This window comes from Muntiacus reevesi, chromosome 12 (genome assembly GCF_963930625.1).
Source record: "Muntiacus reevesi chromosome 12, mMunRee1.1, whole genome shotgun sequence".
In the NCBI taxonomy this organism is placed as follows: Eukaryota; Metazoa; Chordata; class Mammalia; order Artiodactyla; family Cervidae; genus Muntiacus; species Muntiacus reevesi.
In genome coordinates, this window is record NC_089260.1 from 11,454,219 (window position 1) to 11,465,407 (window position 11,189).

An 11,189-nucleotide genomic window follows, 5' to 3' on the forward strand; every position below is an offset into this window, starting at 1 on the left:
AGAAATAAGCATTCTGCCTCAAACTTTGTTTCCATGTTTCCTTCCTGTAGATAACTCCTTTATTTAAAAAATCTACTGTATAGAAGCTCCTTTGCTTATATGGTTAAAAATTATCATTAAGGGTGGGATGAACTGGGAGAACGGCATTGAAACAAGTATATTATCATATGTGAAATGAATCGCCAGTCCAGGTTCGATGCATGAGACAGAGCGCTCAGGGCTGGTGCACTGGGATGACCCAGAGGGATGGGATGGGAGGGAGGTGGGAGGGGATTCAGGATGGGGACACGGGTACACCCGTGGCTAATTCACGTCAGTGTATGGCAAAACCACTACAATATTGTAAAGTAGTTAGCCTCCAAATAAAATAAATAAATTATATTAAAAATTATCATTAATATTTACAAATGAAACTTCAAACAAAAACTTTATTCACTCTATCCTCCTCCACCCTGCACTTCTGCTATTTAATGAAGGGTATTAGTAGTAGTTAGGGTATAGTCACTATGGACGTAAAAAAATAAACTTAAGGTTTTAGAGCTTTTCAAAATCTATTTTGTTCGTAAGTAGAAGAGTTTCTATATTAGTTGCTATCACTTTTATTCAATATTTATTTCTAAACATTTGTTAAATGTTTGTAATGTACCAAGGTATGCCAGGTCCTGAGAATGAAAAGACAAGACATATCCCTATCATAAAGGTACAATCTATTGTGGTAGACAAACAGATAAATTACTGTGATATAGACTCCTACAGAAAACTTCAAACTGGAAGGAGTACTTACCTAAATCAGATTGTAGGCAAACATTTGTGAGGGGAAAACAATGTCAGGGAAGGCTTCCCAAAAGAAGTACCACTTGATCTAAGTAAATCTTTAAGGAAAACAAGAATCAGTGGAACAGAGGGAGAAACAGTTTTCCAGGCAAAGTGAGAAGCATGCACAAAAGGAATGCAAACAAGAACTGGGAAGCTTCAAGAAGTTACAAGCGTAGTTCACAAAGGCTGGAGAGCAAAATGTGGGAGAAAAGTAGGGCAGAGTAGCTTGTTGTTGTTCAATCACTAAGTTGTGTCCAACTCTGCCTGTTCGAGCAGGTTTCCGGGTCCTTCACTGTCTCCTGAAGTTTGCTCAACCTCATGTCCATTAAGTCCGGGATACCATTCAACCATCTCATCCTCTGTCATCCCCTTCTTCTCCTGCCTTCCATCTTTCCCAGCATTGGGGTCTTTTCCAGTGAGTCAGCTCTTCACATCACAAGGCCAAAGTACTGCAACTGCAGCTTCAGCATTAGTCCTTCCACTGAATATTCAAGGTTGATTTCCCTTAGGATCGACTGATTTGATCTTGCTGTACAGGGGACTCTCAAGAGTCACCTCTAGCACCACAATTAGAAACCACCAATTTTTCAACCCTTACTCTACTTTATATATTATGGTCCAACTCTCACATCTGTACATGACTACTGGAAAAACCATAGCTTTGACTAGATGGACTTCTGTCAGCAAAGTGATGTCTCTGCTATTTAATACACTAAGTTTGTCATGGCTTCTCTTCCAAGGAGCAAATGTCTTCTAATTATGTGACTGCAATCACGATCTTCATTGATTCTGGAGCCCAAAAAAAGAGTATCTGTCAGTTTCTGGTTTTTCCCCATCTATTTGCCATGAAGTGATGAGACCAGATGCCATGATCTTAGTTTAGTTTTAAGTCAGTTTTTTCACTCTCCTCTTTCACCTTCATCAAGAGGCTCTTTAGCTCCTTCTTCACTTTCTGCCATTAGAGTGGTATCATCTGCACATCTGAGGTTGTTGATCTTTCTCCTGGCAATCTTGATATCAGCTTGAGATTCAGCCACCCCACCATTTAGAATGATGTATAAGTTAAATAATGTTCCCTGGTGGCTCAGATGGTAAATAATCTGCCTGCAATGCAGGAGACCCGGGTCTGATCTCTGAGTTGGGAAGATCCCCTGGAGAAGGAAATGGCAACTCACTCCAGAAATCTTGCCTAAGAAATCAAAAGGACAGAGAAGCCTGGTGGACTACAGTCCATGAGGTCACAGAGAGTCGGACACGACTGAGTAACCAGCAATTTCACTTTCATAAATTAAACAAGCAGGGTGACAATACACAGCCTTGATGTACTCCTTTCCCAATTCTGAACCAGTCTGCTCTTCCATGTCCAGTTCTAACTGCTGCTTCTTGACCTGCAGACAGGTTTCTCAGGAGACAGGTAAGGTGGTCTGGTACTCCCATCTCTTTCAGAATTTTCCAGTTAGCTGTGATCCACACAGTCAAAGGCATTAGCATAGTCAATGAAGCAGAAGTAGATTTTTTTTAATCCTTTTGCTTTTTCTATGACCCAATGGATGTTGGCAACATGATCTCTGGTTCCTACACCTTTTCTAAATTCAGCCTGTACATCTGGAAGTTCTCAGTTCATGGACTTCTGAAGATGAGCTTGAAGGATTTTGAGCATTACCTTGCTAGCATGTGAAATGAGCATAACTGACGATAGTTTGAACATTCTTTGGAACTGTCTTTCTTTGGGTTGGAATGAAAACTGACCTTTTCCAGTCCTATGTCCATGGCTGAGTTTTCCCAATTTGCTGGTATACAGAGTGCAGCACTTTCACAGCATCATCTTTTAGGATTTGAAATAGCTCAGCTGGAATTCCATCACCTTCACTAGCTTTGCTTGTAGTGACGCTTCCTAAGGCCCACTTGACTTCACACTCCAGGATGTCTGGCTCTAGGTAAGTGACATCACTGTGGTTATCTGGGTCATTAAGATCTTTTTTGTATAGTTCCTCTGTGTATTCTTGCCAACTCTTCTTAATCTCTTCTGCCTCTGTTAGGTCCTTTCCATTTCAGTCCTTTATTGTGCCCATTTTTGCATGAAATGATCCCTTGGTAACTCCAATTTTCTTGAAGAGATCTCTAGTTTTTCCCATTCTATTGTTTTACTCTATTTCTTTGCCTTGTTCACTTAAAGCTTTCTTATCTCTCCTTGCTATTCTCTGGAAGTCTGCATTCAGTTGGCTATACCTTTCCCTTTCTCCTTTGCCTTGCAATTTTCTAAGGTTTTCATCCACTGCTGGGAAGTCAACTCCAAAAATCTGTACCTCCATTAAGACTTCTCTCCTGAGCCCCAGACCACTACATACAACTGCCAGCTGGACATTTCCATTTGAATGAACCTCTGGCAACAAAAGCTCAACAAGTCCAAAACTAAACTGTCCTATATCAGTGACTGATTCTTTCTCATTCTCTCGCACCTAAATAATTTCTTCATTTAAACATCAAGTTCTATCAATTAAACCTACAAACAGCTCTCAAATCTGTGTATCATGTTGGTGCAAAAGTAACTGCAGTTTTTGCACTGTTGAAATTTGCTGCTTGATTTTGGAATACCTTCTCAATAATGTGGGTATGTTATCATTTTAATGTGCACTTCTGGCTTTTTTTTTTTGCTAATGACTTATTACTTGCTGTTTACTTTGTATTATTTTAGACTATGGAAATGATGTTAGACAAAATGCAAATTCAAGCAATTTTCTTACGAGTTCAAAATGGGTCGTAAAGCAGTGGGGACAAATTGCAACATCAACAACACACTTGACCCAGGAACTGCTAATGAACGTACAGTACAGTGATGGTTCAACAAGTTGTGCAAAGGAGACAAGAGCCTTGAAGATGAGGAGAATAGTGGCTGGCCACTGGAAGTTGACAGCGACAACTGAGAGCCATCATCAAAGCTGATCCTCTTACAACTACACGAGAATCTGCTAAAGATCTCAACATCCATCATTCTACAGCTGTTTAGCATTTGAAGCAGACTGGAAAGGTGAAAAAGCTCTATAAGCAGATGCCTCATGAGCTGACCAAAAATCAAAAAAATCGTCATTTTGAAGTGCCATCTTCTCTTACTGTACGCAACAAGGAAAAATTTCTTGATCAGATTGTGATGTGTGATAAAAAATGGATAGTACACGATAACCAGCGACAGCCAACTTGGTGGTAGGACTGAGATGCTCCAAAGCACTTCCCAAAGCCAACTCTGCACCAAAAAAAGGTCATGGTCACTGTCCGGTGGTCTGCTGCCTGTCTGATCCACTACAGCTTTCTGAATCCTGATGAAACCATTACATCTGAGAAGTATGCTCAGCAAATCAATGAGATGCACTGAAAAACTGCCAATGCCTGCAGTCAGCATTGGTCAACAGAAAGGGCCCAATTCTTCTCTATGACAACACCTGACTGCACTTTCCACAACCAACACTTCAGAAGTTGAATAAAGTTTTGCCTCATCTGCCATATTCACCTGACCTCTCACCAACCAACTACCAAGCATCCCGACAATTTTCTGTGAGGAAAAAGCTTCCATGACCAGTAGGACACAGAAAATGCTTTCTAAGAGTTCACAGAATCCCAAAGCATGGATTTTTTATGCTACAGGAACAAACGAAACTTAATTCTCATTGGCAAAAAAGTGCTGATTTTAATGCTTCCTATTTTGATTAATAAAGATTTGAGCCTAGTTATTAATAATAATTTAAAATTCATGGTCCAAAACCACAACTGTATTTGCACCAACCTAATATTTCCCTTCTTTTCAGTGGTCACTTCTCTAGTTCTAGACACTAGGCCAAATTCCTTGGTCTTACAGACAAGTATTATCACTCCAAATGTATAGACTCAACATGCCCTGGTTTTCCTCATCTTTAGGCCCTCACTCATGCCACTGTTTCTGCTTAGAACTCTCCCACACTCCTCTCCCAACTCCATTCAGATGTCAACTTTCTCTTAAAAGCCAAGTCAGATCAAGTCTAGATGAGTGCTTATCAAGCTAAGTTTGAATTGCATTTTTTGAAGAAATATTATACTTCTATCCATCCAATAAGCACTGTATAGCAGATCACACTTTTTAAAATGCTTTTAATTGGAGAATAATTGTTTTACAACGCTGTGTTGGCTTCTGCTGTGCAACGATGTGAATCAGCTACAAGTATGCATATATCCCCTCCCTCTTGAACCACATGACCCCATCCCACCCCTCTAGGTTGTCACAGAGCACCAGGCTGAGCTCCCTGTGTTACAAAGCAACTTCCCACTAGCTAGTGAGAAGTTATTTCACATGTGATAATGTATATGTTTCAACGCTACTCTCTCAATTCATCTTCCTCCACTGTGTCCACAAGTCTGTTCTCTACGTCTGTATCTCTATTCCTACCCTACAAATAAGTTCATCAGCAGCATTTTTCTAGATGCCATATACATGCGTTAAAATATGATACTTGTTTTTCTCTTTCTGGCCTACAATGTTGGCCACATCCTGTTTAACAGGCTCTAAGTTCATCCACCTCAGTTCAACTGACTCAAATTCATTCTTTTTAATGGCTGAGTAACATTCCATTGTATATATGTACCACAACTTCCTTGTCCATTCATCTTCAAAGGACATCTAGGTTGCTTCCACATCCTGGCTATTGTAAATAGTGCTGCAATGAACTAATTGCTTCTTTTAACTCTCCTGTTACAGTGGTATTTCAAAAAGACAAGAATCAAGTCTTAGTTTACTATTACATTCACAGTGCTTAGTATATTCATTTAATGAAAGAAAGACTTTTAACAGGTGCTTAATAAGAGTGGACTGAATTGTGCTTTTAAAGCTAAAAATATTACAGTGAAGTACCAGGCACTTAAAATATCCAGAAGAGTACATATACCTAGGAAGACAGGTTGACAGTGGGAAATCACAGAAGGTTTATGACTAGAGAGGTAACAGGAAACTGAAGAATAGATTCCACAACTCAGCCACATTTATCTAAGAAAGAAGTCATTCTGCGTTTAAGTCTTTCTATGACTAACAATGGCCCACCAGTTCTGTAGTTCCACTAGTTCTCTATAACTAGAATTCTCATTTTTAGCTACTCTTATATGATGAGTTGCAATCCTGGCAATTCTTTTTTTTTTTTTTTTTAGTATTTACTTATTTATTTTGGCTGTGCTGAGTCTTGCTGCAGCTCTCGGGACCTCTCGCCGCAGTGCGCAGCCTCTCGAGTCACGGCACAAGGACTCCAGAGCACACAGGCTCAGTAGTCTCAGCACACACGCTTAGTTGCACCGAGGCATGTGGGGTCTTAGTTACTGGGCTAGTGAACAAATGTTCATCCCCTGCATTGCAAGGTGGATTCTTAACCACTGGACCATCAGGGAAGTTCCCATCCTTTCAATTCTATAACCAGAATTGATAGTGTACCTATTCCTTCCTTCTTAGTCCCAGTGGGACACAGCATTGCACAGCTTTAGAGTCAGGAAATATGCACTGGCATGACTTAATTCAGCTAAGCCACATTAGGAAAGTCACCTAATTTTCCTAAGTCTCATGCTCAATTTCCTTATCTATCAACTGGGGATAACTATCTTTTAAAATGATGAGTAGATTAGAGATAATGTATTTAAATTACCAAAGGACTACGTCTTGCACAAAATAAACATTCAGTAAATGCTAACAATGATTGCTGCTGCTGCTGCTTCAGTCATGTCCAACTCTGTGGAACCCCACAGTTGGCAGCCCACCAGGCTCCTCCGTCCCTGGGATTCTCCAAGCAAGAACACTGGAGTGGCTTGCCATTTGCTTCTCCAAAGCATGAAAGTGAAAAGTGAACGCGAAGTTGCTCAGTCGTGTCCAACTCTTCAAAATCCCATGGACTGTAGCCTACCAGGTTCCTTTGTCCATGGGATTTTCCAGGCAAGAGCACTGGAGTGGGTTGCCACTGCCTTCTCCCTAACAATGATTACTACCCATCTATTATCTCAAGTTTTCATTATGTCTCACCTTTTCTTCTTGATTTGCCATCTGATTATTCTGAACCATTTTAGGCATTACTGATATACCAATGTACTGATGTACTTGTTGTCGCTTAGTCATGAAGTTGTGTCCAACTCTTCTGTGATCCCGTGGATGGAGGAGCCTGGTGCACTCCAGTCCATTGGATTTTACCAGCAAGAATACTGGAGTGGTTTGCCATTTCCTTCTCCAGGGGATCTTTCCGATAGAACCTAAGTCTCCTGCACTGCAGGCGGATTCTTTGCCACAGAGCCACCTGGGAAGCCCACTAGGGTACAAATCTACCTTAATTTTACTAATCACATCATTTTCCTGCTCAAAAACTAATTATTTCTTACAAAATAAAGCCCATGCCCCTTTGCTGACCATTTAAGGAACTTCATGATCTGGCTTCAAACTGTCCATCAGGGGCCACTTCAAACTGCTACTTCAGCATACCTTTCCAAAGGAATGACTACTCCAAGATACCGTTCTTTCCTATCTACAACTGTGCAGCATATCCTCTCCCACCAAAGATCAAGTTCAAATGCCACGTGCCTTGATGAAGTCTTCCCTGATACTCTCAAATGGAAAGTGATCTGTCCCTCCCCTGAAATCACACAGCCTTTATTTGTACCATCAAAAGGAGCTAAATAAATACTGCCTGGAGTCCTAATATATCAGACACGGATGGGTATTTTGGAAATAAAGGAAAGAAATCTCAAGGCTTTTCCACTTTGTCTCTTCAGGCGCTCGTCATTATTTAACTTGAGTCATAATTTTGTGGATCTCATCTCCAATGCTAGTTATAAACTCCTTGAGAACAAACATCCCTCCCCCAAAACCTCTACTCCTCCTTCAAAACTCAGTTCAAATGTGATCTCTACTAAGTCTTCCCCAATCATTGCCAAAAGGCATTTATTACCTTCTGGTAGTCCTATCCTCTCCATGGTCCTCAATGCTTGCTTAAGAATGAATGAAAACTAGATTTCTAAATAAGTGAATGAATGCTAATGTTCCTAAACTAGAATACTACTAAACTAATTCATCATACTCTTTTCTTTCATTTTTAACTGTTCTTTATTTCTACATTCATGATAGGTTTGTTCTTATCCAACTACTGCCTCTACTGTGAGTTTTCTAAAGCATAGCTGAAACTATATTCAGAGACGTATGGCTTTGAACAAACAGAGCTATTTGACCCACACGAAATGAAAGACCACAAATCAATTCACTGTTAGTATGATATGCTAACAGGCTTTCCAGGTGGCACTAGTAGTAAAGAGCCCACCTGCCAATGCAGGAGACATAAAAGATACAGTTTCCACTCCTGGGTCAGAAGATCCCCTGGAGGAGGGCATGGCAACCCACTCTGGTACTCTTGCCCGGAGAGTTTCATGGCCATAGAAGCCTGACAGGCTACAGTCTAGAAGGTCACAAAGGGTCCGACCGGACTGAAGCAACTTAGCACACACACAGCAAATGATATGCTCCAGTTTCCAAATATCTTCATTTTTAGATCTGTAAGTTACTCATTAAAATAAGACCAAGGTTGTCAAAGTTTTTATTTTATCAAGTTCCAAAGTACATCTGCTACCCACTACCATCTCTATCTGAAGAAAGAAAAGTTTTCCCTCAAGGCACAAACGACTGAGCCTGTGTGTGTCTAAGTCACTTCATTCAGTAGAGTCCGACTCTTTGTGACCCCATGGACTGTAGCCAGCCAGGCTCCTCTGTCCATGGGATTCTGCAAGCAAGAATAGTGCTGGAATGGGATGCCATGCCCTCCTCCAGGGGGTCTGCCCGACCCAGGAATCGAACACTCGACTCTTATGTCTCCTGCATTGGCAGGCGGGTTCTTTATCACTAGGCCACTTGGGAACTCCAAAAATGACTCTATGTATAGAATAAATAAGCTTAAGGGCTTCCCAGGTGGCCGCAGAGGTAAAGAATCCGACTGCAGCCGGTGCAGGTTTGATCCCTGAGCCGGAAAGATCCCCGGAGGAGGAAATGGCAACCCACTCCAGTATTCTTGCCAGTAAAATCCCACGGACAGAGGAGCCTGGCGGTCTACATAGTCCATGGGGTCGCAGAGTCAGACACAGCGAAGTGCACACAAGGATATATTGTACAGCACTGGGAATACAGCCAATACTTTATAATATCTCTAAATGCAATATAATCTATAAAAAGTGTAAAGCACTATGTTGTACTCTTGAAACTAATAATGTAAATCAAGTATACCTCAATTAAAAAAAAAAAAAAGTTGTCTAAATTACGTCTACACTTAAAGAGAAATGTGAGCTCTGGGGTTTCTTTTAAGTTTCTCTACGGACTTCATTACTGTTCGTTGTTGGCCGGTTTTCGGGAACCTCTGGTTAACTAGTTATTTAATTTATATATGGCAGAGCGAGTCATACATTCAAGGGCACTCAAGTTAATACACAACAATTACAACAGCCCACTCTCACCCCTCAAGACAACACAATTGTTCTCTACAGTCTGACTACAAATCTCTCCTCTTCACAAGTATTCTCCATGCAAAGGACGTTCGGTGTACTTCTTGTCCTTACGTGTGAAATCTTTCTAAGAGATAAGTACTTATTAAAGTTTCAGAGCAAACTGGAGAACGCTGCAGTCTTCAACCGAATGAATGTCACGCTTGGGTGGCACGACTCCCGTTAGAAAAGGGACCTAGGAGCAGGAATTTAGAAACCAGAAAACCAACGTGACCCGCTGAGTCACCGACACTGCTGTCAAGCACAAGCTGTCCAAGACCCCTTTCGAAACACCACTTGCAGTAAACGTGATACTCAGGATCCTTTTCAAGGCCCAAAGAGGACCCGAGGGAACTAGTGGGAGAGTGGGGGGAAGCAAAGCCAAGTAGAGCAGCCAACTCAACCAAAGACGACGCGGGGCCTCAAGTAATTCAGGGAAATGAGGAGGGGGTGGGGGAGCTCCCGCCACCCTCCCCAGACGCGGCGCCCACACCCAGGATGAGAGGACAGTGTGTGATGAATTAAAGCGGCAATCGGCACAAGGAAAAGTCGAGGCACGCCTAACGACTTTTTTTTTTTTTTAGGGTCCCCACGTCGAAAAACAGGGTCGGAATCACGTCGCGAAGACGTACCTCGGCGCTCGGGTGCTTGAAAGTGTCTAAAAATAGCAGCTCCATCGCCGAGTCCACCGCCATGTTTGCCGCGGGCGGGGGAAGGGGGAGGACTTCCGGGGCAGCCCTCCAAGCTCGGCGACAGCGGCTGAGGAGAGGGAGAGACGACGGTACTTCCCGTGACCAGAGCGCTGGAGCCGGAAGTCTGGACCTATCGCTACGCGTCGCGCTGCCGGAAGTCGCCTGCCCAGCGTTCTCCAGGGCGGCGGACAGCGCTCTCCCAGCGCCGAGAGATGTAGGGGGGATGGGTGGGCGGGGAAAGGACTACGGAGTCTCCAGTGGTCCAAACCGCGTCGTCCTACCGCGTTTTAGAGCCACGACGACCTCCGGGTGGCCGAGTGCCGAGCGGGCTTAGCAGAGGCGGAGGAGGGTCAGGGAGTCCTGCCAAGTCAGGATACCCGGTCCCGGTGAACCCGCCAGCAAGTAACTTTTCCAGGGCTGGCAGGAACAAGGTGCAGTCAGCGCTCGTGAAAAGTAAGACACTTTTCTTTTTAAAGATGAAACTCTCAAAACGAAGAGGTTATTTTGTTTTTGTTTTTGTTTTCTCATCTGGAAAAATGTCCCTTGTCAATCATAATACCTAATCCACAGGCTTACTGTGAATTTTTTTTTAATTTTCAAAAAATTGTAAAACGTAAAATGCCATGAGCAGTTACCATGTAGAGTGAAAAGGAAGCCTCCTTGGCTCCCTGTTGATAAACACTGCGGCAACTGGAACTGTTTGGTGTATCGTGGCGCAAGTGCAGGAGAGAGCAATTAGGAATTCTCTAGTAAAATCACTCGTGCCCACCCCACTTCTAGCTTCCCAGGTGGCTCTGTGGTCTAGAAGCCACCTGTCAATGGAGGAAACGCCGGAGACTCCGGTTAGACCCCTGGATCAGGAAGATCCTCTGGAGCAGAAAATGGCAACCCACTCCAGTATTCTTGCCTGGAAAATTCTATGGACAGAGGAACTTGGTGGGCTGCAGTTCATCTGTGGCAAAGAGTCTGAAGCGACTGAGCATGCATACCCACACACCCCACTTTTACGAAACTTCTTGCACATGTGCCCAGAGAAATACCTACAGATACAAGAGTATTCATGGCAACACTTTATAGTTTTAAAAAACTGTAAACTTAATTGTCATTAATATGAAATAATCAAAAAGAAAAAAGATCTCAAAAAAATCAGTAAACTCTGGTATGTTTATG

General features: G+C 42.5%; 1 protein-coding gene across 3 annotated transcripts in view; it reads right to left on the reverse strand.

The window, feature by feature from the left end:
• Positions 1 to 10,157, reverse strand: part of VIRMA (vir like m6A methyltransferase associated) — a 60,843-nt gene extending 50,686 nt beyond the window's left edge. The window contains exon 1 of one of the 3 annotated variants that reach the window (XM_065902509.1): positions 9,960 to 10,157. In XM_065902509.1, coding sequence (XP_065758581.1) covers positions 9,960 to 10,022 — 63 coding nt within the window. In that variant the 5' untranslated portion in view covers positions 10,023 to 10,157. The remainder of the gene's footprint in view (positions 1 to 9,959) is intronic. The other 2 variants (XM_065902508.1, XM_065902510.1) reach the window with 2 other exon arrangements.
• Positions 10,158 to 11,189: the final 1,032 nt, after the last annotated feature.